General features: G+C 44.9%; 1 protein-coding gene across 1 annotated transcript in view; it reads left to right on the forward strand.

The window, feature by feature from the left end:
• Positions 1 to 10,128: 10,128 nt before the first annotated feature.
• Positions 10,129 to 15,732, forward strand: part of LOC111152052 (glutamate rich 6) — a 31,693-nt gene continuing 26,089 nt past the window's right edge. Inside the window, exons 1-2 of the mRNA XM_022510338.1 lie at positions 10,129 to 10,543; positions 11,589 to 11,646. Coding sequence (XP_022366046.1) covers positions 10,129 to 10,543; positions 11,589 to 11,646 — 473 coding nt within the window. The remainder of the gene's footprint in view (positions 10,544 to 11,588; positions 11,647 to 15,732) is intronic.

Genomic DNA, 15,732 nt, shown 5'->3' on the forward strand with positions numbered 1-15,732 from the left:
CCACCCAGGTGCCCTGTTTATTCATTTCTTTAGAGAAGTTCCAGCTACCACACTATCTAGGCTACAACAGAAAATTACTTTTAACTCTGTCATCTACTGCCATACAATAAACCACTGTAAAACTTAGTGACTTCAAAAACAAACAAAAAAACTCACCATTTTATTTAGTTCATGCTTCTGTAGTTCAGCCATGCAAGTCTTCTGACCTGGGCCAGCTGGCTCATCCCTGTGACCCGTTGGTGTGTGAGCTGGAGCTCTCATTCACATTTAGCTGGTTGGTAGCTGGTAGGTGGGAGGGCCCTCAGCCCTACCAGCTTGTCCCGGCTCCACGTGGTCTCACATCTTCCAGTGGCTACCCCAGGCTTCATCACATGGTGATCTCAGGGGTCCCAGCAGCAAAAAAGCTTAGCAAAAGCTGCTAAGCTTCCCAACCAGGGCTCTGGGCTTCTACCCACATCATGTTTGCTAATACCCCACTGCCAAAGCAAATCACATGAGAAACCCCAGCTTCCAGAGCAGAGACATGGGCTCACTTCTTGACAGGAGGAGGAAAACTACGTTGCAAAGGAGTATATGAACAGGGAGGGTGGGAATTTGTAGCTGATTTAAGCCACCAGACTCCTTGAGAGCCTGTGTAGGGCACCTGGGAATTCCTGGGATGTCTCCTAGAAGCTGTATCATTTGGTCAGAAGGTCAAGTAGCTCCAACATCTTCTCAGACCCTTTGTGCTCTGGATGTTTAAGGGAAAAGGTCTTCCCTCAAGTGCACAACTTCAAGGCTGACAGGAGATCTAGGTCTGAGACGTGGTGGGTCCTGGGACCTGGTCTGAGGCAACTATGATGGGAACAGAAGGGGCTAAGAGCTCTGTCTTTATGATTCTAAGAGAGGGATGCTTCACAACTAGCAAGAGGATGATCCTCTCTGGAAAGCCGAGGGCAGCTGCCTCTGCAGGTGAGTTAATTTAAGGGCTTCAGTGATTAACTGGGAAAAGAAAATGTGATGACTTTCACACCAAGTTTATGGCATTTATACTAATTATTCATATTTTAATTAATATCTAATCAGTAAAGCTTGTCCTAATGTGTTTGAGAAATTCTATGTGTGTATTTTCATTAAAACTTCATATTTTTAAAAAATTGGCCCAGGCTGATCATAATAGCACGAGGGACACGTGGACCTTCTGTGGTGTTGGGAAGACAACATTGCCTGGGGGCCAGATGACTTGAGTTGTAGTCCTCACTAACTAGTTCTGGCCTGAGATAAACCACCACACTTCTCTGAGCCAGGGTTGTTCCCCTGTGAAGTGAGGGATCCTAAATTATACCTAAAACCCATTTCATTTTCTGTGATCCAGCCCCTTTTATTAAGTACCTACGAGGCCTTCAAGACATGTTGGAGGACAAGATAGAGACATTCATTTCCTGCCCTGGTGGGACTTACATTATGTACAGACGGACAAATAGACAAGCAGGAACTGCCTGTGATCTGTGCCTTCCCCTGAGAGGAGTCGCAGAGGGGCCATCAGGGTATAGTGGGGAGGTTTATGGAAATCAAGAAAGCGTTAGCCAGGTGAGGCACAGGGGAGGGGTACATGGGGAGCAGGATGAGCAGGCTACCTACCGGTCCTGAGGAAAGATATGGCAGGTACGCTAAGGAGCGCAAAGACCTCTGGTGCAACCTGAACCCAGGGGTGGGTAAAGGTCTCACAAGACACAGCAGGAGAAGTGGGGCCCGTCGCTTAGGAAATTGGCCTATACCTGAACTCTGGCTGAGCCGTTCACCAACAGACATCCCTGACAGGGCAGAGTGAACATGTAAACAGTTTATAATCAACCTGTCACTTCCTTCTCAGGCCATAAATACACTTGAGTATTTATTAATCTATCTTTTCCTGACCTCACTTATTTTTCGGATCGCTGACAAGTTTTCAAAGAGGTATCTACAAGGCTGTGCCCATCCACAAACTGTTACTGTACTCTACCTGCAAGATGGCGGACTATCACAAATGTAAGTGGATAACGCAATATTTACAGTGCGTCAGGGGCTGCTCTAAGATATTACATATATTAACTCATCGAACCCTTATGACTGGCCTGTAAAATCAGTACAAAGAATATGAGTGCCTACCTCATGGGCTTGTCAGGAGGACTAAATACTGCTCCTGTTTTACAGATGTGGAGACTGAGGCACGGAGAAGGTGGGTGTGTCAGGTCATGCTGAGGGTCAGTTTCAGGGCCGGGATTTAAACCCAAGGAGCCTTGCTCCTTGAGTCCAGGCCCTGAACCATGGATTTTAGGGGCTCCTTTCTTTATTTATTTGACAGAGGGTGAGAGATCACAAGTAGGCAGAGAGGCAGGCAGAGAGAAGAGGGGAAGCAGGCTCCCTGCTGAGCAGAGAGCCCGATGTGGGGCTCCATCCCAGGACCCTGGGATCATGACCTGAGCCGAAGGCAGAGGCTTAACCCACTGAGCCACCCAGGCGCCCCAGGGGCTCCTTTCTTGGGGCTCCTTCTTCCCTTTTCTTTTCAGACTTTTCCCCATCTTGGCATTTGCCTCTTGGACACAAAAGCTCTTGAAGAATGGGAACCCTTCTGCCCTGTCCCTGAAACTGCCCTGACAAACAGCAATCCAGTCACCAAGATCCAGACGTCTTTTCTCAGGCCTGTCATCACCTCTGGCACAATGGCTCACCTGAAACCTTGGCCCCTTTGTTTCCTTCAAGGTAGATGTTGTGGACTGAATGTTTGTGCCTTCCCCAGATTGCTTATGTTGAAGCCCTAACTCTGAGGGTGGTTATATTTGGAGATGAGGCCTCTGAGGAAACAATCACAGTTAGATGAGATAAAAGGGTGGGGCCTTAGTCCAACGGAATTAGAGTCCTTATAAGCAGAGACAACAGAAAGCCCACCCGCCCACCCCCCACCTCCACTGGGCTCACGCAGCAAGGAAGAAAAAGCTAAGCAGTCATCTGCAAGCCAGGAAGAGGGCTCTCACCAGAAACCACATTTGCTGGATCCTTGGTCATGACTTCTAGCCTCTATAGCTATGAGAAAATTAATTTCTGTTGCCTCACCCAGCCAGTCTGTGGTATTGCACTATGGCAGCCCTAGCCAACTGATAGAGTGGGAAAACTTGGTCCTCTACCTGCCCTCCACTGATTTGTCCATTTTCCTTTCTCCTGTGGTCAGAATTCTGCAATGAGTGCAAGGCTAAAGTCTGCACGGAGGTAGGGCTGGTTCCTTCTAAAGGCTCTATGGGAGAATTCGAAAAAAATGAGAGGATGACATGTTGGAGGACAGAAGTGGTTCCCTGTGAGGGGATGCCGCTTGAAGTAAGATCTGCCTGAGGAGGAAGCAGACACGTGAAGAGCTGAGGGGAGAGCGAGAGCCTGGAGGTGGAAAGGGCTTCGTGTATTGGTTTCCGGTTGCTGATATAATAAGTTACCACAAACTTGGTTGTTTAAAACAGCACAAATTTACTATCTTACAGATAGAACTGCTTATTTATTTGTTTCCTTCTTTAACACCTTCTTGTAAGTTCCTTCCAGAATATAAACTTCATGAAGGCCAGGGCCTCATGGGTCTTACTCCCAGGCGTATCCTCACAGAGACTAAAGCACTGAGATCAAATATTTGTTGAATAATTCTCTAAGTGAATGCAAAAATTATGGAATAAAGTGAGGTGTGTCTGCCTGATATGACAGAAAAATTAAACGAGGAGAATGTTTATGATGTCATGTTCAAATGAAGAAAAGCATGGTACAAAATTATATATACTCCCAAGATGTAAAATGAATAAATATGCACAGAAAGATGGCTGACAGAAAATAACTCAAAAAGTTAATAGTGTCTGTTTCAAGATGCTAGAAATATGGGTAAGCTTTTTACCCTTTTATCTTTATTTTCTGCATTTCCAGATTTTCTGTAGTGAGCGTATATTACTTTTTAAATGTCTGGGGCTCTGACTTAGAAATAATCTACCAGGTCATACCAGGTAACGGCTGCCTCCTTCCTGAGTGTCTCCTGATTCCCCTCCCCTTGGTCCCTACCCAGGAGTGAATTCAATGAGCTCCAAGACATCCTCTGTGCCTGTCTGGCAGCCGGCCACACGTTTCATCTTCTCTTACAGTTATCTGAGAACTTGTCACATCTCCCCTCCCTCTCTGCTTCCTTACTCATCTCTGTATTCCTAAGAGTATTTCTTTGGCCCTAGGGCTGCACTTCCAACATATTGCCCATTACCATAACCTTTTATCTCCATCCTATCTATCCTCCCTGATCCTGCTCTCCCATAGTCTAGTGAGTCTAGCAGACTCTAAATGTAACCACACCTTGCTCAAAGCCTCTAATGGCTCCCCATCTTCCCCAAAGGAAAAGCCAAAGGCCCTCCACAATGGATCACTCGCTTCCTCCACTCCAGCCACCCTGCCCCTCCAACCCTCACACTCCCTCCTGTGCCTGGAACATTCTTCCCCAGAGATCCCCCTGACAAGCTCCCTCAGCTACCTCAGGCCTCTGCCCAAATATTATCCTACTAGAGAGGTCTTCTGTGCCCACCTCTATCAAAAAGCGACTACTCTCACCCACAACTCTGCACCCCTCCTACACACATTCACTTTGTTTCTCCACAGCACTTCTGACCTTCAGGCACACTAATTATTTACTGTGTGGTCCTCCTCCAATCTAAGCAGCACAAGTGAGAACAGAAACCGTGTATACCACTGCTTCCTCAGACCTGAAATGGGCCTGCTATAGAGCACAGGCTTGAGAAACGCTTTTTGAATAAACAAATCACTGAATTACTGAGTGTACTAGAGGGATGGATGGATGGATGGATGGATGGGAGGAAGGAAGGGAAGTCAAGGAGGAGGCAGGAAGGGGAGGGATAGCCCTCACTGGTTAGTTTCAGCGGGGATAAAGAGCATCTATTTCTCTGTAACTGTAGAGACAATCCAGAGACAAGAAACGATAACTAGAGTTAGGCTTACAGATTGAAAGGGATGGAAGCAAAAGGGCTCTAAAGCCAGGTTTGACCTCTAAAGAACTAGTGAGATGATAAGAAACCAGGGAGGAGAGAGCAGCAGGATTTAGGGACTTGGGTAGAGACAGGTGTTTGCCACAGCATCTTTCCCAAGGCAGTCTCTGCTGCGCACATAGCAAGCAGGGCAGATAGCGTTTGATATAAAATATTAAAGGGAAAGATAAAGTGGATGTCACTGCTAATTAAGAGGCATTAAGCATGCTTTCAGAAATCATCTTGTGAAAGGAGCTTGTGGGAAAGGGGGGGGGTCCTGACATTTACAAAGATTCCTCTCATAGCTAATTGTTAAGGTCTGAATGCTTGTGTGCTCCCCAAAGTCTTATGTTGAAATACTAAATAAAGCCCAATGTGGTGGTATTAGGAGGTCGGGCCTTTGGGAGGTGCTTGGGCCCTAAGGGTAGAGCCCTTGTGAATGGGATTCCGGTTCTCAGAAAAGACCCCACAGAGCCCCCTCCCCTTCCACCACCTGAAGAGGGGTAGGGGAGGGAACAGAGGTATATGAACCCAGAAGCAGGCTCTCACCAGATACTAAATCTGCCCCCACCTGGACGGGGGACATTCAAGTCTCCAGAACTGTGAGAAATAAAGGCCTATTGTTTATAAAAAGCCACCCAGTCTGTGGTATTTTGTCAGAGCAACCCAAATGGACATAGCCAGGCTCATTACTCCTCAGCCCTCATCAAGGCTGTGGTTCTTTGCTATTGTTCCTCTATTATGAATGAGAGCAATGCTTAACCAAGGCATTCTGAAGGGTCCCAGTGCTTTCCTTCTGAGCTGAGAGCTATCTACCAAAATATCCTGCCTGCAAGTATTGTTTGCACTGGGCAAAAATTCTCTCTCTTGCCTTTCTCAAGGTAGATGTATTCATGTCCGTCTTCAGACAGACAACGGCAAACAGAAAGAGAAACAATATACCAAATGATGACAACAAAGAACAATTATATAGGACTATATACTTTTGAGAAGAAAAAAATGTTTAAAAATCAACTTAGATTGGAAGCACCTAAAACATTTTACAGATTATAAAAGTAACATTATTTTCTAAACAAAACTGTGTTTTTCTAAAAGTAAAACACAAGGGGCACCTAGGTGGCTTGGTCGGTTAAGTGACTGACTCTTGACTTTGGCTCAGGTCATGATCTCAGAGTTATGGGATTGAGCTGCACACGGGCCTCCATGCTCAGCAGGGAGTCTGCTTCTTTCTCTCTCCCTCTGTGTTCCCCTCCCAACCCCTCCTCGCTCGCTCGCACTCTCTCTGTGATAAATAAATCTTTTTTAAAAAAATAGAATAAAAAAAAGATTAGTTCTCAACAAGAAAAAATTTTAACATATGTATAATACAATAAAAATAATAACCAAATTGTATAACAAAACAGCCCCGTGAATTAGGCAGATCGGGAATCTCAAATTGAGGGACCAACGCTGAACAAGCTTGGAGTGAGTTAGTGAGGGGCGGTGCCCGGTTCTCCAGTCCCAGGCCTCCAGTTTCAGAGAGCTCCTGGGCCAGGGAAAGGAAACAATAATGGCGCTGTGCCATCTTGTGTCTCATTGGCCAAAACAGAGAATGATGTTCCATGAAAAGGAAATAAATTTTTTTGTAGAGTAAATGGATCCAAAGAAAAGGATTCCTAAGACTTTCAAAAAGGCCTTAACAAAGGTCCTAAATAAGGCTTACATAAAAATGAGTTCACTACACGATTGAGAAAATGCTGTAACCGTCACTGAACCAAGCTAAGGGCAGGCAACACAGACTAAGCACAAGTACTTTCACACTTGCTCTCTCCTTCCTGCCCCCTACCCCACACACACCCACATCTCATTTCCATTCTGCTCTCTTAGGACCCTGGGAAGAAATACGCTTGCCTCCTCTGGAACAAGTCACTTCCCCACGCACAAGTAGCTGGTGAATTGTGTCACCTCAAAGGGCCCTTCTGGCATCAAAATGCTTTTATTGCCCAGAAAAAGGTTGGGCTTTAAAAAAAAAAAAAAACAAAAAAAAACCATTTATCTTATTTGTACTTCGTCCTCTCTACCGCACTTCCCTGTGCCAGCCCCCTTTCCTGCCCTGAGCCTGCTGACATGCTTTCAACTGCTTTTCGCCTCCTCTCCAAACGCCTCCTCTCCACATTTCACTCTTCCTTCCAGAGCAGCAAAACTATCTCTTATCTGTACCGACTGCTTTGCTAGCCTATGAGAACTCTCCTTCTTCCAAGAATATTACAATATCTTTCCCTCTGATTTTCTGGAGTGCATGGGCGGTTTTGTGCCTTCATCTGCCCTGTCCTGCCTCAGGACCCCATAGCTTGCCAGACTCCTGCCAAGGTGCAGGTACTGTCCTGGCGTAGTGAGGGTGGGGACCGTCCCTTTCTTCTTCACAGCCATGGCCCAGCACCAGCAGAGGGCTAGCTCCTAGTGCTCATTAAGTATTTGGCAATCATATTGCCTGTGATTCTCCATACCTATCTTCTCACTTCCTGCTCCCTTGAGAGCCCTGTTAGTACAAGTCTTCTGGGCTGGAAAGCTCATAAATGGGAGTCCCTGATGTCAGGAACTGACCTAATATTCACAGCTAGAGCTCATGATTGTTACAAGCTGGTCTGATGCAGCCAGGTCATTTTGTCTTCCTGTTGGACAGAAATATTCTGGAAGAATAACAACCTCAGACAAGAAGCTGTCGACTAGTTGCCCTCTTTTACGATGAAACCTGATTTCCATGGTGATGGTATTTGGAGGTGGAGCCTTTGGAAGGTGATTAGGTCCTAAGGGGAGAGTCTTCATGAATGGAATTAGTGCTCTTCTAAAAGAGGCCCCAAAGAACCCTCCTACACTGTTGGTGGGAATGCAAGCTGGTGCAACCACTCTGGAAAACAGCATGGAGGTTCCTCAAAAAGTTGAAAATAGAACTACCTTATGACCCAGCAATTGCACTACTGGGTATTTACCCTAAAGATACAAACGTAGTGATCCGAAGGGGCACATGCACCTGAATGTTTATAGCAGCAATGTCTACAAAAGCCAAACTATGGAAAGAACCTAGATGTCCATCAACAGACGAATGGATAAAGAAGATGTGGTATATATATACAATGGAATACTATGCAGCCATCAAAAGAAATGAAATCTTGCCATTTGCAACGATGTGGATGGAACTAGAGGGTATCATGCTTAGTGAAATAAGTCAATCAGAGAAAGACAACTATCATATGATCTCCCTGATATGAGGAAGTGGAGATGCAACGTTGGGGGTTAGGGGGGTAGGAGAAGAATAAATGAAACAAGATGGGATCGGGAGGGAGACAAACCATAAGTGATTCTTAATCTCACAAAACAAACTGAGGGTTGCTGGGGGGAGGAGGGTGGGGAGAGGAAGGTGGGTTATGGACTTTGGGGAGGGTATGTGCTATGGTAAGTGCTGTGAAGTGTGTAAACCTGGCGATTCACAGACCTGTACCCCTGGGGATAAAAATACATTATATGCTTATAAAAAAATAAAAAATTTAAAAAAATAAAATAAAATAAAAATAAAAGAGGCCCCAAGGAGTTCCCTTGTTGCTTTTGCCACATGAGGACAGAGCCAAAAGACAGAGGCGTATGAACCCGGAAGCAGATTCTCACTAGACATCAAGTCTGTTTGATCTTGTTCATCCCAGCCTCTAGAACCATGAGAATAGATTTCTGTCATCTATAAACCACCCTGTTTCTATTTTGATATAGCCTCCCAAACTAAGCAAAACACAAGGTCCCTCTGACACCATGACAAAATGAAATAAAACAAAGCGACTTCATGGTTTTGTCTAATCATAAAAATAAAGTCACCAAGCCACCACAAAATACTCCATCATAGAACAGCTCCCACTTTCTGACAGCATCCAATTCAAAGCAAAACGCTGCTTGCTTAGACCTTCTCCTGAATCATCTAACTAAAGGCTACACCCTACTACGCTCTTACTAAGACACCTTGCTATAATCGGTGATAATGTATTTAAGTACATGTGTGTTCCTAGGATGGTCTTTGGCTGAAAGGCTCCAACAGTTATAGGCTGTCATTTCACATTCACTGATATCCACAAACATCTCAGGGGTAAAGTATAATTATTCCCAATTTACCCCCAGGGAAATTGAAGTTGAACAAGGTCAAGTGATTTAACAGAGATCAGACAAGAAGACTTCTAGACCTAACCCTGTTCACTTAATATAAGGGTCAGTCCAGGCCCTTTTCACAACAGCCAGGTGTCCTCAGCCACAGAGAATCTCAGTTTGCTTCCTTTACCTTAGAGGTGAAGTCAAATAGCAAAAACACAATTTCTCTCACCAGGAACGTTTCTCAGACGTGAGAGGCCTTTCAAAGGATGCTGAACTCTACAGTGAAGATGTATGTTCCAGTCTGGGTGGTAAGTAAACAACGTACATTACCTATCATTCTATCTACCTCCTTGTGTATATACAAATATTTTACCAAAAAAATACAATAAACTGAAAACAAAGCCCCCGGAAAGACACAGGTGGTACTTAGAGTAGCCAGATGCCTCAGGCTTTGCGACAAGCGTGACTGGGTCTAGAGCAAGGCACCCATCTCGGGCACAAAATTTAAGGGGCACCCAAAATCTCATTAATCGAGATAAAACCATTTTAAAAAGCAAAGCAGCAAACTGCGACCCAAAGGCCGGTGCCTGTTTTTGTAACAAAGTTTTACAGTAAGTTCCAACAAACATGTATCCACTCAAAAACCAAAATCCAGCCTCAACCATACCAAGTGGCCTCACGATGTCATTAGTGACTCCCGCTACCCCACTCACACAAACAAACAAACAAACAAACACGCTTCAAAGGACCTGAGAGGAAAGGGAAGTCAGTTCGCCACAGGCTGCGAGGAGAAAGCAGGTGAGAAAGAAGCTTGCCCTTGGTCCTGGCTCCTTAGCAGCTCACTGCCCCCGCCCCGCGGGTGCTGCGGCTTTAAATCCCGGGGCTCGGAAGCGCTCGGCGGTCGGTTGCCCAGGGAGACAGACGCACAATAGCTCGTGCGCTCTCCCGCCTAGACCCGCGGCAGCGCGGGCCACTGAGCTACCGGCCGCCCCGCTTCCCGCCAGCCATGGCCAGCTTGCACTCGCGTCGCAGCTTCAGAAAGCCCGAGTCGGAAGAGGACCGGCCGGAGGAAGAGGAGGAAGAGGAGGAAGAGGAGGAAGAGGAGGTGTTGGCAGAGATGGAAGAGGAGGTGGAGGAGGAAGAGGTGGTGGAGGAGGAGGAAGAGGAGGAAGAGGAGGAGGAGGCCGCGGACGCGGAGAAGAAGGTGGAGGTCCACGGGACGTTCAGCGATGAGTACTTCTGGAAGGCTGTGGAGCTCGGTGACAGCAATGGCGAAAATTCAGAGCCCTACCTTCCCCGCTTTGCCAGCATCCTGAGCCCCAGCCTGAGCCCGACCCCGCCGCTCAGCCAGACGTCGAGACCGTCGCAGAGCAAGACCCAGAGCTGGAGCTCGCAGTGGAGCACCTCCACTCCCCAGAAAAGTACAGCCCCTGCCCGCCCCTTCCTCTAAGGCTTCCCGGGCCCTCAGGGCTGCGAGTCCCCCGACTCCAGAGCCTTGGTCTCCTTGCGCGGCTGGTTTCTAAATACATGCACACTCCACACACATCCCAGTCTATCTCCGGCCCTTCTGTCAGAGACACTGAAATCTTGCCCGAGCCTTTGTGATGGCTCAGAGTTTAGGACATCGTTGAAACGCTGGGCGAAACTGAAGTTTGGGTGGTGCCATATGGAGCGCATTTGGTAGTACTCCTCTGTGCAATCTGGCCGCGATTTTGTTTCCTCCCTCCCTCTCCCTCCCTTCTTCTCCCTCCCTCTTTCTATCTCCCCCCACCCCACGGTCCCCCATCCCCCCAACCTCTTTTACACACACACACACACACACACACACACACACACACACACACGAACGTCCCACTCCTGGAACAGTAGTGCCTTTAGAGTGTTATGCTTCTAAGACCGTCCTCCAAAAAACCTACTTCGTGTTTAAGTTCCTGTGCTAAAACCACACTAGTCACTTCCTTAAAAAGAAAGGCAGGGGGCGCCTGGGTGGCTCAGTGGGTTAAGCCGCTGCCTTCGGCTCAGGTCATGATCTCAGGGTCCTGGGATCGAGTCCCGCATCGGGCTCTCTGCTCGGCAGGGAGCCTGCTTCCCTCTCTCTCTCTCTCTCTGCCTGCCTCTCTGCCTACTTGTGATCTGTCCCTGTCAAATAAATAAATAAAATCTTTAAAAAAAAGAGGCAGGGCAGTTATCTAGAGGATTCTCAACCTCCCAGTGTTGACATTTCTGCCAGGATCCTCCTCTGTTGGGCAGAGCGTGGGAGGGGGCTGTCCTCTGCTTTATAGATGTTTGGTAGCTTCCCTTGCCTCTAGCGGGGACTACGCCCTTAGCCCCCACTCTATGATAATCACAAATGTCTTTAGATGTTGCCAGAGGTCTCCTGGGGGGGGGGGTGGGGGGAGAAATTGCCCTTCTGAGAACCACTGATCTAGGAAGAGTGGATAAATTGTTTAATGTTTCATTCAACAGGTTTTCCTAAAATATTCCAGACATTTAGGAAAGACTTTTCTGAAACGAATTTAAATAGGTAAGAAATGTTTTGCTTTCATATTATTTTTGGAAGCTGATGGTGTTTACCTCTTGGATAAACATGTCTGGAAATAGAGTAAAATAATCCAGGGCACTTACAAGTAATTTATTCAAAAAGGTTTTTTTTAAAAAACCATACTGTTAGACACTTTGGGGATAGAGACAAGGTCCCTGTCCATTTACGTGCAGACATGGCATGTCCACTTCATAAAACATGAAATAATAACACTCTGCCAGGTAGACAATAGCAAGGGTTCTGAACGTTTAGGACCTAGGTCTCTATTTGCTAAATGAGACCGTGATTACAGACATATTCTGTGAAGGAGACTGGAAATTATGGTCTTATTCTTGCTATTAGCCTTCAAGCACAGGAAGAGACCAGAGAAATACCTTTGGGGACATGTTTATAAATCTTCCCTGAAACCTCACACCAAACCTGAGTCCACAATCTTGAATTACTATTCACCTAAACTTTGCTTTTACAAGCAAATTCTAAATTCCTAAGCACCAGGATTGTTCTGTCCCACTTTTATGTTTTTATTTATCCTTTTAATTCAACTTTTTAAGAAAAAAATATGTACATGGTTAAAATATTAAAGTATACAAAGGTATAAAATAAAAAATTTCCATGCCCTTCTTCATCCCCACACTCCCACTCACCAGTTAACATATTGTTAACAGTTTGTTTCCAATATAATTTTATTTGTATTTTTTTTTAAGATTTTATTTTTAACTAATCTCTTTACCCAATGTGGGGCTCAAACTCACAACCCCAAGGTCAAGAGTTGCGTGCTATACCGACTTTGGCCAGCCAGACGCCACTCCAATATAAATTTAAATAGTGTATTTTCATTCTTTGATTTATCCATTTGTGACATATTTATGGGCCTCCCACCCATGAAAGATGAGGATTATAACTCATACTATTTCTCTCCTCTTCATTTTTGGTAGTGATGTTATTTTTAGTTTTTCTAGCCTTTAGGATTTTAAGGTATTTAAATCTCTACTATCTGATTTATCAACTTTAGCGACTACCTATTAACTCCTTTTTTTAAAAAAAATTTTATTTATTTATTTGAGAGAGAGAGAGAGAGCATGAGAGGGGAGAAGGTCAGAGGGAGAAGCAGACTCCCAGCTCCACTGGGAGCCCCATGCAGGACTCTATCCCGGGATTCCGGGATCATGACGTGAGGCCAAACAGCGGCAGTTGCTTAACCAACTAAGCCACCTAGGAGCCCTACCTATTAACTCTTTTATTTTTATTTTTATTTTTTATTTTTTTTTTAAAGATTTTATCCATTCATTTGACAGAGAGAGATCACAAGTAGACAGAGAGGCAGGCAGAGAGAGAGAGAGAGGGAAGCAGGCTCCCTGCTAAGCAGAGAGCCCGATGCGGGACTCGATCCCAGGACCCTGAGATCATGACCTGAGCCGAAGGCAGCGGCTTAACCCACTGAGCCACCCAGGCGCCCCCTACCTATTAACTCTTATTATGAAAAGTTAACCCACTAATGCACTTCTACTTTCTTCTATCTCTCCTCACACTCCTTCCTATCCCAATTAACACATTATATACATTTTATAACAAACAATATTAATGTTTAATATATAGTCATATAAAGTCATTTTACTTTGCCAAGTTTTGTTATGTTCATATTGTGTTTTATAATCATAATTAAGTCAGTACAGGTTAATTATAAAAATTGAAAGCCAATCAACAATATAATTTCATGATTGGATTAGTGCACCAAAAAAAAAAAAAAAAAAAAAAAAAATCCTATGCTAGTAAAACTTGGCTCCTAAAAGGAGAACTTTTCACCTCTCAGTTGTTTTTAATTGTCTTCAGCTTTCCTGAGTTGGGTGCAGTGGCCACATTTTCTTGATTCCCAGCTTCTATTCCTTTCCTCTTAGCTGGAGAAACTCCTCAGGTAATTATCTCATGCAGATCTCATAGGTAGTCAAACTCCTGAGTTCTTGCCTGTCTGGAGATTTCTTCATTTTACTCTCATACTTAATTAATAATATAACATAGCATAAAAGAATACATTTAAAGCCCTTTTCCTCAGAGCTCTGAAGATATTGTTTCTTTGCCTTTTAGTACCTGGTATTGCTGATCCTTCTGATTCTCAGATACTTGTGGCATTTGATTCCTTCTTTCATTTGTCTCTGTTCTTTCCTTTAGAACTCCTACTGGATAGCTGTTGGCCCCCTCAGATATCTTTAAGATTTGGGGTATTTATAAGATAATACGCAGCCCTTGTACAAAAATTTTTATTTCCTTGTTCATATTTGTCATTTCCAAGAACCAGATCTTGCTCTGTGTCGCTGTTCAAATAGTTGTTGGCTTGTAAATCTTTTTTGAGAGTATTCTTTTTTGTTCTTTGAAGTTCTTTCTTTTCAGGATGAGTTCTGTTTATCTTGGTGCTTCTCTTCCATACTACTGATTGCCCTTAGGTGACTGGTAAGCCTGGGTTATCAGTTTGTATTTATAAATGAATGGCCGGTAGGCAGCCAGAATGGAGTCTTTCTGCAGCTGAGTAGTTCCTCACAGCAGTCCTGGAGGCTTGGTGGTGATTCGTGCATGCGTGGGTGGATGGGGCCTGTCAGAGCCAGCCTCTCCTGGAGTGTTGGCAGGAAGCAGGCAAGCTGGATGCCCCGCTATTACCAGAGTTAGGATAAGAACACATTGCTGCGTGGTCAGAGTTCTTCAGGCATTTCATTTCTGGGTGGGGTGTCCCTTCCTCCTTCCTCATCCAGGCCTATCCGGCAGGTCCTGTGGAAACTCTCATTGTGCTCTGCTTCTCTTTCAGACCCAAAATCTCCCTGGAGAAGCTGCCCGCTCTTTGTAGGAAGCAGTTCTTTGGGCTTCATCTGGAAATAAAACAACCTTCCTGTATAAGGGGAGAAGGGGCCTGGCTGTGGCGCTGGCCAACTGCTTTGAGTTGACTTCTTGAACTCCTCTGATGGCAGTCCCTAGCTCCCTCCTCACTGCATTTGGTTGAGTCTGAGCGAAGAACTTCCCAGAAGAACTTTACTTACCTCTTTTTTCTGAAGCTGTGGTGTTCTCCACTCTGGTTTTCCATCAAGTGAAAGCCATTTATTTTTGTTCTTTAAGGACTTCAATATTACTGGTCTACTGATGACATGTTTCTTATTTCCCAGGGCTTTTTTTTTTTTTTTTTAAAGATTTTATTTGTTTATTTAACAGAGAGAAAGTGAGCACACCAGCCAGGAGACAGAGGGAGAGGGAGAAGCAGGCTCTCCGCCAGCAGGAAGCCTGATGAGGGGCTCCAGGGCTCTATCCCAGGACTGTGGGACCTTAAAAGACTGAGGCACTCAGGCGCCCCTCCAGGGCTATTTTTGTGTTTGTTTGTTTGTTTGTTTGTGTTTGTTATTTCAGTAAGATCTTGGATAGGGAGGGAACTGGGTGCTCAAATGCCATCTTGACCTGAACTTCATATGATGTGGGAACATCTCTTTACTTGATCAAATTCATAATTTCCCCTCATAAATCTTCCTAAGAAGACGCTTCTTTTATATTTCCAAGCATTCTCTGGTGAATTTCATGAGATTGCGTTTTTGAGGAAATCTATCCTTAAAAAGTCATAAAAATGCAACCACTATTGGCTCACCTATTTTTAATTGCCCTATTACTATTCTGGTTGAAAATGGGGCCAACTGTAGGCGGCAGATGAATGTGGAGAAACACAGATTTTGAAGCCGAACAGGTCAGGGCCCCATCTCCATCTGCCCTATGCAATGTTTCAGAAGTTCCCTAGAGCCTCAGTTTCCTTGCCTGGAGAAAGGGAATATTAATACAGCCTTGATTAGTTTTTGTTAATTGGAATGAAATAAAATGAGTAAAGCAACTGTTGTGAAGGGACTACTACATAGTAAGATCTCTATAAACATTAATTTTGTTATCCTCCGTCACCCGCCATCTTTACACAGAATTTCAGAAACAATCTTTGATATTGGTTTCAGGAAGGCAAAGAGCCTTTGGTGGATAATGTATTGATTTTGCTAACCATTGAATTCGGGAAAAAAGCGCCAAACATTCAATGCTGTCTAGGGATTGCTCTTT

This window comes from Enhydra lutris, unplaced genomic scaffold, assembly GCF_002288905.1.
Source record: "Enhydra lutris kenyoni isolate GAN:26980312 unplaced genomic scaffold, ASM228890v2 scaffoldscaffold2, whole genome shotgun sequence".
NCBI classification, from domain to species: domain Eukaryota; kingdom Metazoa; phylum Chordata; class Mammalia; order Carnivora; family Mustelidae; genus Enhydra; species Enhydra lutris.